Source organism: Myotis daubentonii, chromosome 10 (assembly GCF_963259705.1).
Source record: "Myotis daubentonii chromosome 10, mMyoDau2.1, whole genome shotgun sequence".
In the NCBI taxonomy this organism is placed as follows: Eukaryota; Metazoa; Chordata; class Mammalia; order Chiroptera; family Vespertilionidae; genus Myotis; species Myotis daubentonii.
This window is the reverse complement of record NC_081849.1, coordinates 71,773,867-71,796,691: the sequence shown is the minus strand read 5'-3', so window position 1 is coordinate 71,796,691 and position 22,825 is coordinate 71,773,867. Positions and strand designations below refer to the sequence as shown.

General features: G+C 38.9%; 1 protein-coding gene across 3 annotated transcripts in view; it reads right to left on the bottom strand.

Annotated features, from left to right (window-relative positions):
• The window catches only part of LHFPL3 (LHFPL tetraspan subfamily member 3), a 469,597-nt gene extending 447,759 nt beyond the window's left edge, over positions 1 to 21,838 (bottom strand). Inside the window, exon 1 of one of the 3 annotated variants that reach the window (XM_059712790.1) lies at positions 21,196 to 21,838. In XM_059712790.1, the coding sequence (XP_059568773.1) occupies positions 21,196 to 21,628 (433 nt within the window). In that variant the 5' untranslated portion in view covers positions 21,629 to 21,838. The remainder of the gene's footprint in view (positions 1 to 21,195) is intronic. The other 2 variants (XM_059712789.1, XM_059712788.1) reach the window with 2 other exon arrangements.
• Positions 21,839 to 22,825: the final 987 nt, after the last annotated feature.

The following is a 22,825-nucleotide window of genomic DNA, read 5'->3' as shown; positions in this document are numbered from 1 at the left end:
ATACACATCAGACTTGCTATAATGGTTTGTCAATGGGTGAGGAAGACAATGGGAGTGGAAATGAGGAAAAAAGGGACTAACTAGAAAAAATAAATAAAAGAAGAGAGAGAGAGACAGAATCAAGCCTTGCTTTTCTACCTAATGGGGGCTCTGGACAAGTCACAGAACCTCTTTGCGTTTCAGTTACGTCATCCGCAAATAACAAAATCTTCCTTGAAGGAGCATTAAGAAAATAAAGGTGCTATGTATAAAGTACCCAGCACAGCATTGTAAATCCCAGGGTTCCTTCCATGGAAACAACCATTATCAACTGAATTTTATGCAGGTTCACCCTTTGAAGCACATCCTTCCTGCTCTATTAGGCATGGGTGCTCATAGCTTATTTAACACCAGGCTAATTGGATACCAATGAAGAAAATAAGGCACCATGCTGCGAATTTTAGGTAGCTATTTAGGATTATCCTTTATCTTATAGGAATTTCTCTCCCTCTGCAAATTCGTCTTCCATCCAGCATCTGCTGTTTATTTGCATACAAATGAATAATTTACCACTGTATCTATCAGGAACACGGACCCAAACTAAGGCCTGAGGAAACATAAATAAAAAGGACTAATTCAATGACAGAATATTAAGAAGTTCTAAAAAAAAGTGTGATCCCCCCACACATTACCTTCCTCATTTAGTCTCATCAAATATGCAACATGGCACACCTTATTTCACTCCTCGTCAGTATAGTCACCTATCAGCCCAGGGAGTTTTAATATGGGAATTCCTCCAACACTGGTTACTGCCAAATATCTTACACTTCCTCACAGAATGAACTATAGTGTTATCGATATACACATTATAGATATATAGAGATAGGTATAAAATGAACAAAATGCCTGGTTTCCTGAACATGTCAGAGCTTTTAATGCATTCTCATAAATACACTGTAAACAGCAATCAGTCCATTTCAATCCATTCAGAGCATCTGAGGCATCCGGAGCTGTGGAGGGAAAACAGCCTTTCTGCATCGCCCTCACAGGCTCCCCACTGAAAGCTGGCACCTCCCAGCAACAGAGGAGAGTCACCCTCTCAGCCTACCACTCGGCGCTTTTCTAAACTATTTTTAAATGGGGGGCCCTACTGTTACTGGAAGATTAGCCAGGATCAAGTGGCTGGTTCTATCTGGATCCCACCTACACCTACTGGACCCAGACTCTTGGCTGAAGACTTGCAGGGGGGCCCACATGATTCACCCTACACTGAGGGAAAAGGAGAGAAAGCTGCCCCCCTGGAAATCAGGCTTAATATCCTCTGCCTTAAGGGTCCTACCTCCTTTTAGATTACAAAATGCTCTGGTGAATAGTAGGCAAAATCTCAACAGTGCCTAGTATAAGATTGTAAAGGGTGTTCAGGGTACAGGAACTCCAATATTAAGGAAAAATTAGGAGGATTAGGTGGGGAAGTTGTGCTCACCAAAGGAGACATGCACTGTGTCTCAACTGTCTGGGAGACATATGGACTACAAGGAACGGTAGGATGCTTTGAGGCAAGACCTGCTTAAATTCAGCAGGGAAAGGGATTAGAGTGCTGGGGACAATAATGATAACAGGTCACATTTATGCAATTCTTATCACGGACTTGGTACTACACTAAGAACTTGACCTGTAAAGTATTTCATATGTAAAATGATTAGAATATAAACATAAAAGTAATAATTACATCTAGTAATTCATTTGTCTTCACAAGTACAAGCAAAAGGGAGTAGTGATCTAGTTGTACTAGATTTTTAACAGAGAAAAGGAAAGCATAGACTTACAGGATGTAGAGACCTAGGGAGGAACAGTGCCACAGTCATGAAGGGAGGATGCATGGAAATTTGTAGGTATTGCCTTATGAGTCAAATCTTTCCTAATGTTAATGGCAAACAAGAAGGTGAATGTATCCTCATGGGGAGTCAATGTAGTTGCTATCTTTAAATTTTTAAATTTCACATATCTACAATAAATATTCCAAAAATTTATATGGAACCACAAAAGACCCCAAATAGCAACAGAGATCTTGAGAAAGAAGAACAAAGTTGGAGGAATCATGCTACCTAATATCAAACTATACTACAAAGCCACTATAATGAAAACAGCCCAGTACTGGCACAAGACCAGGCATATAGATTCATGGAATAAAACTGAGAGCCCAAAAATCAACCCATGCCTTTATGGTCGATTAATATTTGACAAAGGAGTCAAAAGCATACAATGGAGTAAAAACAGTCTCTTCAATAAATGGTGTTGGGAAAATTAGACAGACGCATACAAAAAAAATGAAAATAGACCACCTTCTTACACCGCACACAAGAATAAACTCAAAATGGGTTAAAGACTGAAATGTTAGACTAGAAATAGAAATCCTAGAAGAAAATATAGGCAGGTAAATGTCAAACATTTCTCATAGCAATATTTTTTCTGATCTATCTCCTTGGGCAAGGGAAACAAAAGAAAAAATATACAAATGGGACTGCATCAAACTAAACAGTGTTTGCACAGCAAAGAAAACCATCAACAAAATGAAAAAACAACTCAATGAATGGGAGAACGTATTCGCTAATACATCTGATAATGTACACAATTTATAAAGAACTTATAAAACTCAACACCCAAAAAAACAAACAATCCAATTTAAAAATGGGTAAAGATCCTGAATAGACACTTCTAAAAAAGATGGTCAATAGATATATGAAAAGATGCTCAATGTCACTAATCATCAGAGAAATGCAAATTAAAACCACAATCAGATATACCTATGAGAATGGCTATCATCAATAAATCAACAAACAACTGTTGGAGAAAAGGGAACTCTTGTGCACTGTTGGTGGACATACAGATAGGTCACTGTGGGAAGTAGTATGGAGTTACCTCAAAAATTACAAATGGAACTGCCTGATGATCCAGCCATTCCACTTGTGGGAATTTATCTGAAGAAACCCCAAACTCTAATTCGAAAGAATATATGCACTCCTATGCTCCTTGTAGCATTATTTTTAACAGCCAAGATTTGGAAGCAGCCCAAGTGTCCATGAGTAGATGAGTGGATAAAACAGGCATGGTATAGTTTCACAGTAGAATACTACTCATGCATAAAAAGGAAGAAAATGTTACCTTTTGCAACAACATGGGTGGATCTGGAAAGCATTATGCTAAGTGAAATAAGCCATGCAGAAAAAGATAGATACCATATGATTTCACTCATAAGTAGAATTTAATGAGCAAACTGAACTAATAAGCAAAATAGAGACAGACTCATAGGTAGAGAGCAGGCAGATGGCTTGGGGGAAGGAGGAGTATTGGTGGAGGGATTAAGCAAAAAAGAAAAAAAGCCCTAACCGGTTGGGCTCAGTGGATAGAGCATCGGCCTGTGGACTCAAGGGTCCCAGGTTCGGTTCCGGTCAAGGGCATGACCTTGGTTGTGGGCACATCCCCAGTAGGAGGTGTGCAGGAGGCAGCTGATCGATGTTTCTAACTCTCTATCCCTCTCCCTTCCTCTCTGTAAAAAAATCAATAAAATATATTTTTTTAAAAAGTGAGAAAGACAACAGTGTGGTAATTGGGGGAAGTGGAAGGGTGTACAGGGAACCACAAAAGACTCCAAATAATAAAATAAAACACTAAATAAATAAAATTTTAATTTACTCAAAAATGGGATTCATTGTCTATGTTTAGTCAAACTATTAACAATTAACAATGAAATTCATAAGACTATTTCTTGAGTCTAGAAGTAAAATTTTAGACCATGATTTAGTTTCTTTTCATCTTAACTTTCTTCTAAAAATAATTTTATCAGCATGGCTTTACATATCGTAACTTCTGAACTGGTAAGCTAGTTTCTGTTTATTGGGGAAAGCAGGCCATGAAAAGCAGAAAGAATTTTCAAATAAATATGATCCTGTAAATCCCTTTAAGACAATCATGGAAGGCTGCTAAGATTTCTTTATGTTCTAAAGTCTGAAAATGACAAAATTAATAATATTTGCATGAGAAAATGCAATCAGCTTTAATGACACAAACGAAGATATATAGGAACTGGGAAAGAAGGGGATATCCCACCATGGTCAAGAAAGGCCACATGAATGAGATACAACAATCAGAAAGAGAGGGAATTTCTGTGGATACCTGCCATTTTGTGTGGCACTGAACGTGTGAGCTCACCTCACAGACCTCTGCCTCAGGCCTCTGCACTGCTGTCCCCACTGCCTGGCTTCTCCTCTCACTTCTCCGTGTTTCCTCTCTCTCTCCCAGGTCTCTTCTTAAATGCTGTCCTATCAGAGAGACTTTCATCAGCACTCCCTATCATCCTTACCCTGCTGTGCTCTCTCCACAGAACTTATCAACACCTGACACATTATGTATTTAATTCTCTGTGTTTGTAAGTTCTGTGAGGTCAGAGAATCTGTGTTTGGTTCCATGCTGTATCAACAGCACCTAGAACAGTACCTATCACTCTGCAGGTGCTCAGTAAAGATTTGTAGAATGAATGAATGAATATTCCATTCAGGCTTTAGTCTTTAGTCTTGCCCTTTATCCTTCAGGTTAACCTCAACTCATAGACTCTCAATGCTAGTCCCTTTAGAGTTAATGGAGGAAGGGGAATAAGACAGTTAGTTCCATGTAGTAATTATGAGTATGGATCCTGGAACCACACCACCTCGGTTCAAGCTTCGCTGTATTGCTTCCTCAACGGCATTGTCCAATAGAACTTTCCATAATGATAGAGATGCTCTGTTCTGCACTGTCCAGTGTGAAAACAGCCATGATCCCTGCCCTCAAGAAGCCACCACCCACATGGACCTATTGAGCACTTTAAGTGTGGCTAGTGTGACTGAACAACTAAATTTTTAATGCCATTTAACTTATTTAAATAATACCATTTAACTTATTTAAATAGTTGCATGTGACCAGAGTTTACTGTAGATTGGACAGCACAATTCTAGATGTATATTCCTGGCAACATTTCTTAATCAATCTGTGCCTCCATCCCCTCATCAGTGAAATGGTAACACTAACAACAAGAAAAATAAATAGCACCCCATAGATTTTATGAGGATTGCATGAGGTCATATGTAGCACACTAGAACAGTACCTGGTCCATAGTGAACTCTCAGTAAATGCTACTATTGTGGGCAAAAGGAGCTGGCTTTGCAATAACACTGAATCCTTAGCTATAACAACAATATTAATCTAATATATAAATAAACATAAGGAAATATAGGCATTTCCAAAATGTAAGATTATATCAAATATGTGATAAGTCAGAAAATAGAGTAAATATAAAGGAAATCTAAAGTAGCAAGCCAACAAGTTGACAATTTTGGTTGATTATCAATGTAACTCTAATAAAATAGCAGTTGCCATAGCAGCGAAAGATCAAAAAGTCATTTCAAAATCAAAGACAAGGAGCATCTTCCTACAGAAACCTTGTGAACAATATAACTGAACAATATCATGAAATGACTCCATTTATGTCTGGAGTTTACCAAAGAGAATAATTCATTTCCCAACACTGTTACCCAGCTTTCAGTATCTACTTTACAACTGCACTCAAGATTCTACATATTTTTCTTATATCTGAGGGTTTACTTTATGATTTTTAAAAACTCACCACAGTGATGGAGTGAGCAGGGTAAATGGCGGGGGGAAGGAAACATCTATAATACTTTCTACAATAAAGACTAATTTTTTAAAAAAAAACAACCTCACAACAGTGAAAAAGATAAAACAATTTTTACAAGAAAAAATGATTAAGAAATATATCTTGTGACACCACTTTATTACTGCCCTTGGAATCAGCAAATTGATGTTATTGTATTTTGAAGGAGGCTTGAATTAAATTTTTTTGTATTGTCTTTTTGTTAGCCTCCAAATAAAATGTTCTTTCCCTACCTATATAGGTTTTTTGTTTTGTTTTGTTGGTTTGTTTTTTTCATTTATAAACTCCATGCTTTTTCTCCTTCCCAGAGAATTTGAACGTCAAGTCAAATTTGCAAAGAAGTAGAAGGAGGCAGGGAAGGAGGAGGAACAAAAAGGTTTTTGGGCTCCCTGATTAGATGGTACCTGTTCAGTTCTCCTCTTGCAACCTTTATATAAATGTACGTAAATGGAGCAGGGACAGTGGAAACTGCGCAAGATTACTGCTGCTCTGTCACATGCCAGTCCCATCTGCTTAGCTCCTTGAATTATACTTCTCTGTGTCTTTTTGTCTTTTCCTTTGTCCTCTAGATCTTCCCACCTTGTTCTACTCTGATTGTATGGTTGTTACTTTTAAGGCTGAGAACTAAAAGAATTTCTTTTGGATAATAATCTATTTGAAAACAAGTTTATACTCAAATATGTTAGTGTCTACTTGGTTCTCTAACATATTTATTTTTTGTGTTAAGGTCAAAATTATTAAACCATAAAAATAAAACCTGTTTTCTTCGGTAGAGTTTAAATCACACAGAAATAATAAGATATTCAGTTGCACTGACTCTGTGGGGAAATCACCTATGTTGACCCCTTCTCTAAAAAGAGCAGAGAATTTGTCTTTATACCAGTTCCTAGAATAGAGCTTTGAGTTGTGGCATCAGTTAGTACATTGGGAGATAAGGCAAATTTACAACAGGCATCCTAGGCATGAGCTGTACAACGGTGGTGAAAACAGCCATGACCCCTGCCCTCAAGAAGCTTCCAGTAAGAAGATCAGAAGGAGCTGCAATTGCGGACTACGCTTCCTGTGTGAGCCCTATTGATATCATTCTACAGATCCCATCTCCAACCCAAAAAGAAGGCCCAAAGGGCACCCACTCCAGGAAGTTCCACAACTTTCTCTCTTCTCTCACTATTATCAATCCCCACACAAACCTAGAATGGGAAGAGCTTCGCCCAACAATAACGGAGTAGCAATGAAATGACAGCTCCAAAATGCACATGATTTCTTTTCTAGATTAAAAGAGAAATAAAGTAATGAGGTCATAGGGGGTTTATATAGAACAGTAACCTACTGTAAGTCCTTTACATTGTTGTTGTTCTTTCTGGGACTGCCTTTCTACAGTGATAATGATGATGATGATGCCAACGATGATGATTTGATGCTAATACCAAATTTTTGTGAGTGTTTTCTATGTTCCAGACATGGCATAGGTACTATATTTATTCAGATGAGGAACCTAAGACACAGATAGGCTAAAAAACTGTCCCTAGGTCACACAATGACCTTGTAAATGAAGCAACCACCACACAAACCCAGATGTTTCAGAGCTTATGCACTTATCTATTGTGACCTAGCTGCCTCCGCACTTTTCTTATTAGTGATACAAAATTCTTTCCAAACCTAGGAAGACCAATCACGAAGCGATCCTAAATATTAGAAAGTATTTCAGTCTCCCGATCTTCTCAAATACACATCATATGCACCCAATAAGTAATGATAAATTAATGATTGAAAGAATTGAAAAAGACTGAGAACCCAAATTACAGTATTTCTGTGATTTTGTTTGGTATTTTTATATTAAAACTAAAAGAAATTAATTACCTTATATGCATATGCCATTGAAAGTGGAGTCCTTCATCCCTTTGCTCCTAATATATAGTCCAGCTTAGAAAAATATGACATAACTCACTGTGGGAGATTCATGAGTTTTGAATAGTAGGTTCAGAAATTATAATTAGTTTGCATACATCAATCCACATTTTTCTGATCCTGTCCCTCTTTTAGCAATGACATAAGTTGGTGACTTGGCACTTTGAAGTTTAGAGTTTATGTGGCCACAGAACTAAGCAAAGTGAACTGAATATCATCCATGGATTTACATTTTAGGCAATATGGCAGATCAGGTGACAAAAAACAACAACCACACATACAAACAAACAAACCCTCTCAAATAGAACACCTCGAAATTCTGCATAAATATCCAGAACATTTTTTAATACACATGGCTGAGCTCATTGTGAGAGAAATCCTTAGAGGTAAGACAAAAGACAAAGCAAGAATCTAAAGTTAACAGCTGAACAGTAAAGTTGACACTGACCTTGGTTGCACCAACTGAATGGTAGTGTTTAGAGTTCCTACTCATCTTTTTCATGATACACATTTAAAAATTATATTATTACAATAGCAATTACTAGAATAAATGGGAGAGTATTTGGGAGCATCTATATGTAAACTTTGCAAAAACGTTTATTATATTTACTTCGTATCAGAAAAACAGAATATTAAATTTCACATATATTGGATATACATTCAAGATTAAATATTCTGACTTTGTATAAACGATGCCACCATAATATTTGTAAATATTTTAACAAGTAACTTGAACTTTCTTTCATGAACATCTATTTTCTTTCCTTTTATGTTATGCTTGAGATGATTACATGCAATTCCTAATTCAAATTTTTAATGATGATGTCTTCAAAAGTCTCACTCTATATAAGCAGTTTTCCATAAGTTTGTAGCAGCTAATAATGAGTAGAAAAGAATTAAGACATTAGAAAAGAATAAGAGAATAAACCTAAAGCAAATAGAAAAAAGGAAATAAAAATAAAAAGCAAAAATTAATGCTATGAAACAGAAGGTAATGGAGATGAACAACGAAGATAAAATTGGCTCTTATAAAGTCTAATAAATCTGACAAACTTTTAGCAAACTGATATAAAGAAAACAAAGATGACATCTACAAACAACTTATATGCTTATAAGAGTATGGACAGTTATATGCCAATAAATTTAAAAATGTAGATGAAATGGAAAAATTCTTAGAAAAATGTATCTTTACAAATTTACTAAAGATGAAATTAAAAATCTGAATGACTCTATAACCATCAAACAGCTGTAATCAGTAGTTTCAAATCTTCCTACGAAAAAATATGAGACCCAGTTTTATAAAATAATTCTATAAAGCACAAAGGATCAGACTATTCCAATAGCACATAAATGCTTTCAAAAACTCAAAAAGAGGCTTCTCAACTACTTTTATGAGTCTTATATAATCTTGATACCTAAACCAGATACAGACAGTATGACAAAGGAAAAATAAAAGACCAGCCTTACTCATGAAAATACTTTTTAAAATATTAAATAAAATATTAGAGTCTGAGACTCACAGGGTATATCAAAGTAGTGTTGTTTTAAAAATGCATGATTATTTCAACATTAGAAAATCTAGCATTCTAATTCATATTATCAATATATATTAATTCAGAAAAGTCATTTGATCATCACAAGAGATCCAGAAAATGCATTCAATAAAATTTAACATATATTCACAATCTAAAAACTCCCTATCAATGTAGGAATATAAGAGAACTTCCTTGATGTAATAAATAGTATTTGAAAAAAATCTACTCCATATGTCATACTAAATGGTGAAATATTAAAAGCATTTCCTTTAAAAACAGAAAGACCAAAAGTAAAGAATGTGTTACTTAGGAATGTGTATACTACTGTACATATTATATGTATATATGCACATTACATGTATATTTGCATTAGTATTATAAGGAATGTAGACTAATAACACAAAACTCAGTAAAGTGGCTACGTCTGAGTGGATATAATGAGGAAAGTGGGTGGCTGACATACAAATGGTCATTTTATTGTTCTTCTTTACACTATACACACACACAGGCACATACACACAAATGTAAAATATATTATTCATAAAATGTTAAACATGTTCTTCATAACATGTTTGGAAATGAACTGAAATAATTCATTTTGCAAATATTAAACAAAATCAGAATGATGGCTAGGCTAAGTAACATAACTACAATAGAAATGTAAATCACCTTCTCTTTCATTGTACAAGTTCAAGCTTGCCTTCATATAAGTCATATTTCTCCACTAAACAGATAATACTTTACACATTTGAGAATAAATTCTCATGTCATCATGAAACTTGGAGAAGGAAAAATCATATATGAGATTCATTCTATTACTTGAATAAATCTAACACCATTAAAACTTTAGTTTTAGGGACCACCTCTCAGTCATTAGGCTGGTTTTCTAGAGCTTTTGTGTAAAAAAAAGAAATCAATTCTTCAACAGTGCACAAAGGAAGAGAACAGCCCTTGTCAAATGAATGAAGTCATATTGATTGCAGAACTTTTCTCCTTTGTTCTGTGCACATTAAATCAGTCCTAGTCTTCTAAAAGTCCCACAGCAATGCTAGGGTGCTGCATCGAACTGCAGGACCAGTACAGGTTTTGGCTTTCTGGCCTGTCCAGGTACAGACACTTCAGTAGACACTGGGGCCAGAGTCAGGCACTGGGGTTAATGAGGGGGACATTTTGTGAGGGTTAAAAATAATGTTTTTGAGTGTGAGATGGAAATAAAGGCTTGATGTTAAGCCAGAAAGTGTGCTTTTTGTAAGTTTTTCTCTAATGAACTTTCTGCACTTCAGGGTCCCAAAAAAATAAATTAGAAACCAGACTGAGCTGAGATCCCATGTTTTGAAAGGAAAAAAAAGAACAGAATTTGTGTGTTTTTCAAATGGGTTCTACTGACAAAAAGCTATGTGACAGTGTACAACTGTGCCCAATTGCAACAGCTAGGAAGAAAGCAGTCACTCATTCCTTCTTTTTGTTGTTATTGTTGGGTGTGTTTTTTTGTTTGTTTGTTTTTGTTTTTTAAGGAAATGGAGACTCGAATAAGATAGGTTGGAGCTAGTAATGAGATGAGATGCAATTTTTTATTCTGATTCTATGACACATTATTTGCCTGTGGTTGGGGTCCATATTCTGAGTTATTGTAAATATTATTTTTAAATTCTGAAAAGTCCTTAAAGTTGCCCAAGAAATGGAATTTAAAGCTCTACTTTTTTTCATTTGCAAACATGCTTGGGCTGCTGCAGAGATGCAATTATAATGCATAGTTTATGGCCACCAAGATCAAATGGCTGTTTAGAATCCTGTAGTTCTGAATTCCTCAACTTCTTTTGAATTCTCCAGTGATGTCCAAGTTATACAAACGTGTCCATCTCCAGGCTAAGAAACAAGTCAAAATGTTCCAATGGAAGACCATGCCAATGGGTCCTCTAAAAATGCAGGCCACTCAAGTCACAAAAGTTTCCTAGGTTAGGTAAGTAATAGAGACTAATTAAAAGAATTTACATCAAGGCAATGTGTTACAGGAGTTGGCTTTTCCCTTGTAGGTAAAAGGAGCTTTCCTCCTACTGCATGCGTTCTGGATAAACCCCTTTTCTCATTCTTTTGCAAGTTTCATATTTTATCCTCTACGCTCCTTCCTCTAAAATGTTACAAGTACTGTCAGGGTGAAAATGGCTCTGGACCTGACCCTATAAAAGGCGACGTTCTGAGCAGCACAAGATGACAGGGCTGGAGCTCCCTCTAGAGCCCATCCTGCAGTGAATGGAGGGGTCTTCAGCAAAGTGAACTAAGATTTGGGGTGGATCTGCCCATTTCCCCATCCTCGCTTATCTTGCTGGAGAGACCTGTCCAGGAGACTGAAAGGTCTAAAAGAGCAGAGCTGTTCACAATGACCTACAGGACGCATGGGGGAGACCGTCTCGCTGTGCTCACCAGCATCTCTGCACCTGCACCTCTCAAGATACTTAGTTCATAAGTTCTCTTGTCAACATCAACGCTGGATATTCGCCATAAAAGGGATATTGGTAATAGGTAAAGCAGAGAATGTTCATTTGTTCAGTGTTCAATCCAGTGGTTTAGGTCATAGTCATAAATGTAGTAATAGCTGATACTCTCATTTTATAATAAGCTGATGTTTTTAAACTTGAAATGAAAATTTTAATAACAAGCAATGATGGGGTTTGTTTTTTTAAGCTTCTTTAGAAAAGCTATAGAAAATGGCATGTTAATAAAAAACAGCAATATAATTGTCATTTGAGCATAAATCGGAGAATCTTAAATCACTGCTTTCTTTGCTTTGGGAGAAAAATAAAGATTCGCAGATGTAATATTGAGGAACCATTTTCAAAACATTACAGCTACATTTAAAACAGTCAGGAAAAAATGCTGCTTTGGATTTGTTCCTGTTGTTATATGATGTTATTACATATTGAGAATATTCCATTTTGCTTTTGGTAACTGTGAAGAAAAATAATTTAGACATTTCCACTTCACTTGGGGGAAATTAAGAATGCCTAAGTACTTAGGTCTTAACATAATCAAAAGATTGGCTCACAATGCCTTTAAAACATGGCTTCCCCCCACCCACCCAAGTTTGTTCAGTTGAAATTATTAAGCAGTTTAAAATTATCTAAAAAAAACATTCTTATTACTTTGAGTCATTACTCTAGACAAATAAAATGGAAGAGCTAAACCCTGTTAATACTAAATTAAACCCTTAACTGAATATGGTGTTCGTTAGTAATGTACAATGTCCATTATAGAAATCACAATGGCATTTATACAATACTGTGTGATTTCTAAAATGATTCCATAGCCATTATCTTTCTTGATCCTCAGAACAAGACAGGTCTGGCATATACAAGTAGTAAAACAAAACTATCCTTTAACTTGTATATTGTGAGTTTGATCTTTCTGTCTACTAATTTTTCTGAATACTAATCACTCCTCCAGCCCTGTTCTCTTTAATGGTAGCAGCATTAATAATAACAGTAATCATAGCTAACATTTATTGAGTGCTAGCTCCACTTTTAAGCGTTTTACATGGATTAATTCAGTAATCCTAGAACACAGAAGATAGGTATTTTATTTAAGGTCATTATATTGAGGAACTCTAACTCTGGATATCTATGTGTTTGTCTAGGATTATACCATATTTGCCTTCTGCTTTAATTTTACTCTATTTTTTATTTTTCCAACATTTACTTTGTTGGTAAATGCTCAGAAACAGTTGGTTAACAGATGATACCTTTAATATCCATGACTTGTAATCTCTTTGTATGTATCTTGAATACAATTACATAAGACTTAGAAAAATAACATGAAAAGTCAAGAGCAGTTAGATAACCTACCCAAAGTCATCCAACCAATAAGTGGCCAAGCCAAGACACAAATCTTACAACCACTTCCCAACTCTGATGCCTCCAGAAGCTGCCAGGTCTATCATTACCCGCTGTGTGACTTGGTGATCCCATCCCCCATCACCACTTTCACCACCACCATCAATAAGCAAGTCTATTAAGAGCATTTCTGAATTTGATTCAGGACACAACAGATGATACAGAGCCATTAATGCTGACATGTGCCCTTGTCCTGTAGGATTCCCAGTCATAGATTGAAAGCAATGAGATCAGAGATATAATCAAGGGGACAGTGTGGGCAAAGAACCACACAGGCTCTAGGTTCAGGAACTGGAAAGGATGGGATGAGGAGTACCTTGTCACACCATGTTGGAAGAGGGAAATCTGGTAAACATGTAGGCAATTATTTTCTCTGTAAATAGCAGTCCCTTCCTTCTGTATCACGTTGATGCAGAATAGTGAACGTGCATATTGAAGACTTATACTATATAACTGTACATTAAGTTGGGAGGCAAAAGAAAGTGGTAGAAATAGTGCTGCACTGGGAATCGGATGTGTGTTAGTCTCAATTGTTCCAAGATGTAATTTTGGCAAGATTCTTAATTTCTTTCAGACTCCAAGGCAGGAGTCTGAGTACAATTTTTAAGCTTCAATTTCTTCATCCTCAAAAATGGGCATTATAATAATAAACCTGTAAGATTGTTGTAAAGGTTAAACATAATAGACTAAAGCTTTTGCAAATAGTGGTTGCTCAATAGTATTTACCATTATTATTTATAAGTAAGTTTTAACATCCATCCAACTTATAAAAGTGTATGAGTCAATATCAATTTGGCACTTGTTTAAATGTTTGCTTGGCTAGACTGTTGCTCAGAGATGGACCATGCAATTTTCTATAGCATGAATGCCCAATAAAATCACACCTGGAAAAATAATTATTTTCAATAAATCCATAATCTAATTGGGGCATACTAGCAATAAAAGTCATTAATGGAGGTGAGAAAAGCAAAGCAAAATGTCTCAAATTGTTTTGGCTACATATATTTTACCTACTTTACCCTCTAATATAAAATTACCTATAAAATGGTACAAAACTTTCACAATTTTCCAGAAAAGAGAAAATTATTTTTCCAAATTCATACTATGTCTTCATTTTTCTGGACTAGTGTCTTTCAAATATTTTGACTGCAGCCCACAGTAAGTACTACATTATACATTGCAATCCAGTGCGCACACACACACACATGTAAATATTTTAGGAAATAAAGGTTTCATAAAACCCTTATTATCTATATTCATATGTTCTATTTTGTTTTAATACAAGTTTTAATGCTGATCACTTACATACTGAATTGATATCAGGACCCATCAAAGTGTCACCAACTATATTTGTAAAACACTGTAGTACAGCATTCCTTTTCCTATAAAGATTTTCAAAAAAATACCAACTAGTCAGTACTACACCTGTCCAGTTAACTGGTTAAAATGTAAATATTCAGTTAACTAATATTTGGTATTCCATAGATCCACAATATCCCTGGTTATTATCTGAATCTTAGATAAATTCAATTACTCTAGCTTATACTATACATGTTCTTAAAATGTTCTGTAAATATATTTACCCTAGGTGCTCATTGTCAGTTCCCTTTCCCCACTAAACGCACTCTATAAATCAATTTAGCTTCACAATCTGTAACTAGATTTCCAAAGAGAAACTATAGAACGCTTTTTCTCGAATTTTACAATGACCTTTCTTTCTTACGTTTGCTTATTTTAATCCTCCATTCCCATCTACCATACAAGAAGTTCAATCATCTCTCCCTTGAATACCTTGATCTTAGAATCCATTCTAAGTCCCAGCATGAGGGAAGGGGGTGGAGCCATAATTTTTCTTTCTTGGTAATTGAGATTTGCACACAGCTTTGCACTGTAATACGCATTCCAGCTTTCTGCTTGTCCTGTGTAAATGCATTTTTAAGCATTGATTATATCAAATTCAACGTGCTTTTGATGTTATCAAATTCCACAGGCTTTTCCACCTTGAATTTTTTCCAATCTTTTTTATTCATCCTTCATTTATTTTTGGTGTCACTCTTCTAATCCCTGTCATTCTTCACAGCTGGTTTTCAAATACTGAGCCTTCTGACAATGATAATAGACATTTCCGATTTTGATTTTATGTCTCTTAATCTTCATTAAAACAACAAAAAAAGGGGGCTGTACAGAGCACTCCCCTCATAGACTATGTGCACAGATAGTCTCTAGACTAGACCTGTGATGGCGAACCTTGAGCTCGGCGTGTCAGCATTTTGAAAAACCCTAACTTAACTCTGGTGTCGTGTCACATATAGAAATTTTTTGATCTTTGCAACCATAGTAAAACAAAGACTTATATTTTTAATATTTATTTTATATATTTAAATGCCATTTAACAAAGAAAAATTAACCAAAAGAAAAATGAGTTCTTCAGAGGTGACACGCGTGTCATAGGTTCGCCATCACTGCTCTAGACACTTAAGTAAATGGGCCTACGACGCATTCGGTACTAAAGCTAAAGGTGAGTTCCCTTCAAACTCCACTTTGCCATTCTTTTCTAATAGGGAAAAAAATATGGAGAATACTCTTGATTAAGTTATGCATGAAATCTTTTCTGATCAACTATTATTTATCATTCATTTTACTACCTTTCACTATTCTTCCACTAGCTCTTTCATTGATAAGCCATAATCTCAAGACTTCATGCAATTAGACTAACTTCACTCAGCCTGTCATTTGCAATCCCTTCTCCTATGAAACACATATATACAGTCCCTACCCTGCCAGAGACCTGGTTTTATTAGGCTGGAGAAGATGTCAGAATCCAGGTTTGTGAGACCAATTCAACAGTTTCATGCCAGCAAGTCTATTTCAGAAAGGTTTGCTTTCTTCTTTCATTCTGTCCAAGAGAAGTTCAATAAGATTCATGTCTAGACTGATCAAAAAATTATTTATCTTCTTTTTGCAAGCCACTCATTTTTCTGTTCTACTTTAGGAAAAGAGATGAGAAATATGCTCAAGATTATAGTTAGGACAATTTAACTACGAATGGTACAATGATCCTGTGTAGTAGGAGTGTCATAGGATTGTGGCTATAATTTGAGAGCTTGCACGATATTAATTATGTGAACATTTAGCATTCTGGAAAAGATTGCTTTTGTTTATTTCTTTTTACAAATGCCTCAGTGACTTTTCATAAGAGCTTTATGTCTAAGTCATAAAATATTTTATCTACTATTTGCTAAATGCACCAGCCTCTTGTTTTCCATTGTTATTATTTTCTTGTTATTGTTAAGAATAAAGGTCAGTTCCTTGGTCTTTCCTCATATCCAATAAAAATTCCAGTTTACTCATTACAAAGAAAAATCATATTAATTAAAGCTGGTAGTGACCCCCAAAGTTCAAATCTATTATGCAAATTACACTTTAAAATTCCTCTAGTGCCCGGCCAGTGTAGCTCAGTTGGTAGTGTCATCCCATGCACCAAGAGGTGGCTGGTCGATTCCCAGTGATCTGAAGTTCTTTCTACTCCTCTTTGCTCAGTTTATCTCATTGCACCACACATAAAAGTGCGTTGAGCCACATACTGCAACTATAGCTGTATGCTCTGCTGTTTCTTTTTCTTTATTTTTTTTTTAAATTTTGTTCACTTTGAAAGATTCCTAAGGTATGCACATAAAATGTAATATACTGACCTGGCCATCTGGATTTTCTTTACTGGGTCAGAGCCTCATACCATACATAAGCAACAATCACTGAATAACTGTTTCATGTTAAGCATCCGATGCCACATTCTGGTTAGGTATGTAAGTATGTGTGTATGTATTTATGATTTATAGAAGTATATAAGTATCTTGTTAACACTTTACAGTGGATAAAAGCTGTTAAATATGCAGCCTTGCACTAAGGAAAAAAAATCAACTGATAGTATATATTATGAGTTATATGGATCCTGTCATTTCTCACACATAGTCACTCAAAATCTCACTGTTATAAAAATCATTTGTTTTGCCTGGTCAGTGTGGCTCAGGGGTTGAGCATCAGCCTTTGAACCAGGTCACAGTTCAATTCCCTGTCATGGCACACACCACAGGGTGTGGGCTCGATCCCCAGTAGGGGGCGTGCAGAAGGCAGCCAATCAATGATTCTCTCTCATCATTGATGTTTCTGTCTCTCTCCCTCTCCCTTCCTCTCTGAAATCAGTAAAAATATTTTTTTAAATCATGTTTTGACATTCACATGAATGTACTTTCCCTCTACTCTTTGTCATATTCCTGTCACGTTACATAAAAGTAAACAAACAAAACCCCACCAGTTTCTAAATTCTCATTTTCAAATAATTTCCCTATAAGTTTGACTTAGTAAATAAAAAATTCTTAAAAGTAGAATGTGTTAGGACATGAAAACTGCCCTCAGTGGTGGTATACATTCTTTGCTCTGCATCTGGGGACGTGTTTAAAGTACTCTGGCTGGGGAACCTTCCCCACCCTCACCCCCACACCCCAAAAATGGTCATTATGTAACTGAATTTGGGAGGGATTAGCAGCTCTTTGAGGCAAGATCTTGCTTCCTCATACTGCTCAGCATCAGCCATTGCTAAGAACTGGCGTTGGTCCTGAATGCTGAGTTTGCAACTTGAGTAAATCCCAACCTTGTTCCCTTTTCAGAGCACAGGCATCATAACTCCACACACACAGGGCCACCCAAGTGAGCAGGCTTGGCGGGCTCCCTGACACGTCAAAGAAGAGCACATCTGCCCAATGCCCAGAAAGGAGAAACGGGGAAACCTGGAGGACACATACTCCTCCTTCTGGATTGTTCCTGAAAGCACATGCATTATTTTTATGTCGTCAGTCTTTACATCAGGCATGGCCCCTAAGTATAGGACCATATCCAACAGTAGTGCGACTTTAACTCCTAGTTTGGCCCCTAAGTATAGGACCATATCCAACAGTAGTGCGACTTTAACTCCTAGTTCTGAAGTTTCACTCCACTGAGGTTAATAATGAGTTAGAGGGGAGAGCAAGAGGAAGAGGGCACGTGTTCATAATAGCACCGTTAATTATATAGAAGAGCAATAGCATTGTCAGGTCCAATAAACTAAGTACTTTTTCTAGTTTATTGTTCAGAATCAGAAAAAGAATAATTCTTGATGGTGTATTGCCACAAGAAAATCTCCTGCCTCATCACCTTCGTGTATCATTTCATATGGGATTTTATATTCTGCCTGACTTTAATTAGTGATGTTACTATATTAAAATGCCTACATAACTAAATACACAAGTTAATCACTTGACTTTCAATGAGAGTTAAACAGTCTCTAAAGAGCAAATGGTACATTAAGTCTCTTTCATAGCTAGCACATTACACTTGAGTTAGCCTTGGGACAGTTAAAAGTATGAAAAGTCTCCTTAACATTAAAAAGGAATAGTCTAAATGCTAGAAACTAAACTTTGAAAGTAACTTATAATATATTATGTTAAATTTCTTGTTAGTGTCACAAGATTTAAAAACAAAACTACATTAGCCCTATAGGTTTGGCTCAATGGATAGAGTGTCGGCCTGCGGACTGAAGGGTCCTGGGTTCAATTCCGGTCAAGGGCACATGCCCGGGTTGCAGGCTCGATCCCCAGTAGGAGGTGTGCAGAGGCAACCCATCAATGATTCTCTCTCATCATTGATGTTTCAATCTCTCTCTCCTCCCTTCCTCTCTGAAATCAATAAAAATAATAATAAAATAAGATACATTATCTAATATATTAAAAAAAACAAAACCACATTACATATGACATTCTTCATAAATATCTTCTGTAAACCATTCCTCAGAAAAATATGTGGATATAATTGACTGATTCTTAACTGCCCCATTGTCATTAGCTGGACATTAAAGAATGTCATTCTTTTTAATTAATATACTTCATTAATAAAGTTATGTCTTTCTGTGGTTTATCTAGAAATAAAATATCAAATAAATTGCAAATAAAGGATTTTAAAAGTATGTCTAGAACTTAAAGATCTGTACCATTCCAAAAATGAAGTAAATGTCCTTGTATCATCTTTAGTACAAAGGCTACCCTCACATTTGCATTGACATATAGGAAACAAGGTAGTATATTTATGTAAAATTTCTAGAAAAAAGACATTATGCTTCACTACCGCAGAACAAATTATTTTTGTGTACTCTATTCCAGGAAGAGGAAGGAAAAAAATATTGTAATAGTTGCAGTTTGTATTAACTTCAAAACTGGTAATTCTTTTCCAAAGATAGCTTGCTTTCTTCTTAAAAGAAATTTTTAGAAAACCCCTTTGGTTTAGAGTACAAAAATATATTATTAAAATAAAGTATTTAGAAATATGTTGTTGAGAAATCACTTGCAAATTACAGTCAGACCTTTGAAAATCAATCTAATTTGAATCACCAGTCTAAATAGGTCATTTAACTTAGAAAAATTAAAATGAGTTGCACAGGGTCACCTCTTTTTCTAAAACACCTGCATCCTCAATGTCCTATTGTCTTCAAAGTCAAACAAGAATTAAGTGTCAAGAACAACTATAATACACTAATTTATTCCAAATCTCAACGTTAGTCTGCATGTGAAATGGCCATAAAAGTTTACATTATATATGAAAACAGTGTGGGGGGAGGGGAGGGTGGCGGGGGTGCTTCAATAAGTTTGGAATGGAAGGACAGAAGGCAAAGCAGAGAACTCTTACATTTCAGGAGGATAATGGTATGTGTGTGGGGGGGCCTCTACTGGTGCTCTTCTCTTGCCTTTCACATGGGGCACATTCACAGTTCATGGCAAATCACAAGCAGCTCATACAAACTTAATACAAAGCGCGTACTTCCATTCTCGCTGAGTCTCCCACAAGCTTCTCTTATATCAAACTGCCAATAGAAGATCATGAACCTGATCTCTCTAGTCCAGCACCTTTAAAGACTTTCTCATTCTAGGACACTCTGGTAAACTCAGGGGTCAAATCCCTACTCCCCAGAAAACCTTCCAGAGCATAGAAATAACTGCAAAATCTTGAAGGTAACATCTTTGAAGTGTGAACGCCATCAAATAAAACAAAATACACATGAGAAAAAATCGGCTGCCTGAGATGGCCTTGGTCCCTCCACGCCAGACCATCCATAAAACCAAAAGGACCTCGACAATGCTGGAAAAAGAGGGTGTCAGGTGTCTGAGAATGGAGTCTGCCTGCAGAGGCAGGGCACCCCAGGTGGCTGGCAGAGAGGGAATTAGCTCCATGGCAGGTAGAGAGTCAGTTTTGTCTCATGACTCTCCGAAGCCACCAGGAAATGCACCACATCCTTTCTGGGTGAAAAGTAACTTTGATGCTCAGAAGGAAAAAAAAAAAAAAAAAGAATACTTTCATATTCTCCAGCTAACAACCATCTATCCCCAACAGGCAAAGAGTGACCAGTGATGCTAATGAAACAGGTTTTCCTCTCTGCCCATCTTCCTAAAGCCACTTCCCAAAATATGAGACCTTGATTCTCTCAAGACCCCTCTCCGTGGAAAGATGGAATGGAAGCACCTGTGCTCTGACAAGGACGCACACCCAAGACTTGACCTCGGGGAATTGCCAAGGAACAGCTCTAAGCTGCCTTTTTCTTAAAAGGGTCAAACCCAAAACAACTCGGATTTATTCATCTCCAGATGCATGATAAAATTGTTATAACTGCCTGAACCAGAGAGAAACAATTCCACTCCAGCCACCACCATTCCACACACATGGGCCAACGACAGAAACCGTCCCGGAGAGGGGAAGCGCTGGCAGACTCCTTCCAGGACAACCTCTCCAAATCGGCTTTCCGCCCCGCCGTGCCAGCCCCTCCTCGGGGCTTCGGTGCGCGCCCTGAACTCGGCTTCTCCCCATTCTCAGTTCGGAGTGGACTCGGCCCTGCGCACGCCCTGCCTCCGGCTGACCCTTAGGGGCGGCGTCCCCGCTCTTGGGAGGTTCTCAAAAGCCCCAAGACAAGTCGCTCGCGCCGGGTCCCGGGAATCCCGGGGTTTCCGGCCTCCCGGGGCTCCAGCTACCCCGGGTCCCCACGCCGGAGCGGATTAAGTTGCTCGGCCCCCAGCGGCGAGCACAGCCCGGGCCCCTCCCACTCCCGCCCCTCCAGCTCCGGCGCCGGGGGTCCCCGCCTCGGCGGAGGTGAGCGCGCACTCACCGGAGGTGAGCTGCATCCAGGCACAGATCTTGTACACGGTCGCCGTGTTGCAGAAAAAGAAGAGGGTAAAGCAGATGATGCAGGCGATGATGAGCATCATGGAGAGGCCGATGAAGAAGGAGGCGGCTTTGAAGGCGCCGGAGGGCAGCGTGGAGAAGTCCGTGAAGCTGCCCCTGCAGGTCAGCTCCCGGGAGAAGCCGTTGCCGATGCAGTAGTGGAAGAGCCCGAAATACCCGGCTTGCGGGGTGTCCACGCCGTCGCCGATCCAGTAGGGCTGGATGAAGCACACCACGTTGACGATGGCAAAGCAGATGGTGAAGATGGCCCACAGCACGCCGATGGCCCGCGAGTTCCGCACATAGTTGGTGTGGTACAGCTTCGCAGCCTCCTGAGCCGGGAGCATCGCGGCGGCGGCGGCGGCGGCTCCGGGCATTCTCCCCTCCGCCTCCTCGGGCGCCGGTCCTCCGCCTCCCCCGCCTCTCCGCGCGCAGGAGACACACTCACCGAGCCGCGCGCTGCAACTCCCGTGCCTCCGCCTCAGCCCAGCAGCGCCAGTTTCAGAGTCCGCATCCTCGCTCCCGGAAGGAGGGCGGGGGAGCGCCGAGCACCCCTCCGGCTCCCCTGGCACAGCCCCGCGGCCCCCCCTTCCTCCCTCCTGGCCGGGGCGCCAGCCCTTCTCGCCACCCGCCGCCCCTCTTCCCTCCGCGGCTGCAGCTGCTGCAGCTGAAGGCGAGAAACCCCGCGCGGGGCAGTGTGGAGCGCGAGCGCCCGCACCCCCACCCCGCTCCGCGCCTGCCGCCCCTCCCCCTTCGCTCCCGGTTCGCGGTTCGCGCCGCCAGGTGCCCGGTGCCCCGGGGCGAGGAGGACTTCGGTGACCCTGGGATGCCCCTCAGGTGGCGGGCGGGACTGGAGCCGGCGAAGGGGAATCGTGGGAGGGGATGGGAACACCCACTGGGATCCTGGAGGCGAAGCCTGGGTCCTGGTTGGTGTTAGGGACAGGGCGCGCGAAGCGGGATCGGAGCATTTCAGCCCCGCACAGCAACGTGCTTCGACCTCTGCATCTTTGCAAAGGCTCTTGGGGAGCGAGGCAGGTGCTGGCGAGACACGCCAAGGGAGAGCGGACGTGCTGCCGCCCCTTACACCCCGCCCCCCCCCCCCCCCCCCCCCACACACACACACCACGTACTGACTCCAAGACACTTTCCCGTTAGGACCACAGAACTGCCTCTGGCTAACTCCTAGGCTGCCTCCAGTCGACAAGGTGGAGACCAGAAGCTGGGCAGGAGCTGGCAGACAATAATGTAAAAGACACCTCAAGGGTGGTCTCAGATCTGTCCAGCTGGGACCCACCTCTCTGTTTTCCCACCTCTCTGCAGCCAGATGAACTGTAGCCAACCCATGCCCTATACATTCTTTTCAGTCAGGCCACTTTCCCCACAAATTCTGCCACAGACCCGCCACAGAGGGGCTTCTGAGGCATGGAAGTGACTGTCACGGAAATAGTTTGTCTGAAAACATTGGGTAGTGTGGCCAGTGTTGTATTTCTTACATATGTGCTGTGCTGGGTGCTAAAATACAACAAGGAAGATAGGTGACTTTTCATTTTCCAGGTATTTCTCCCTGCCCCACA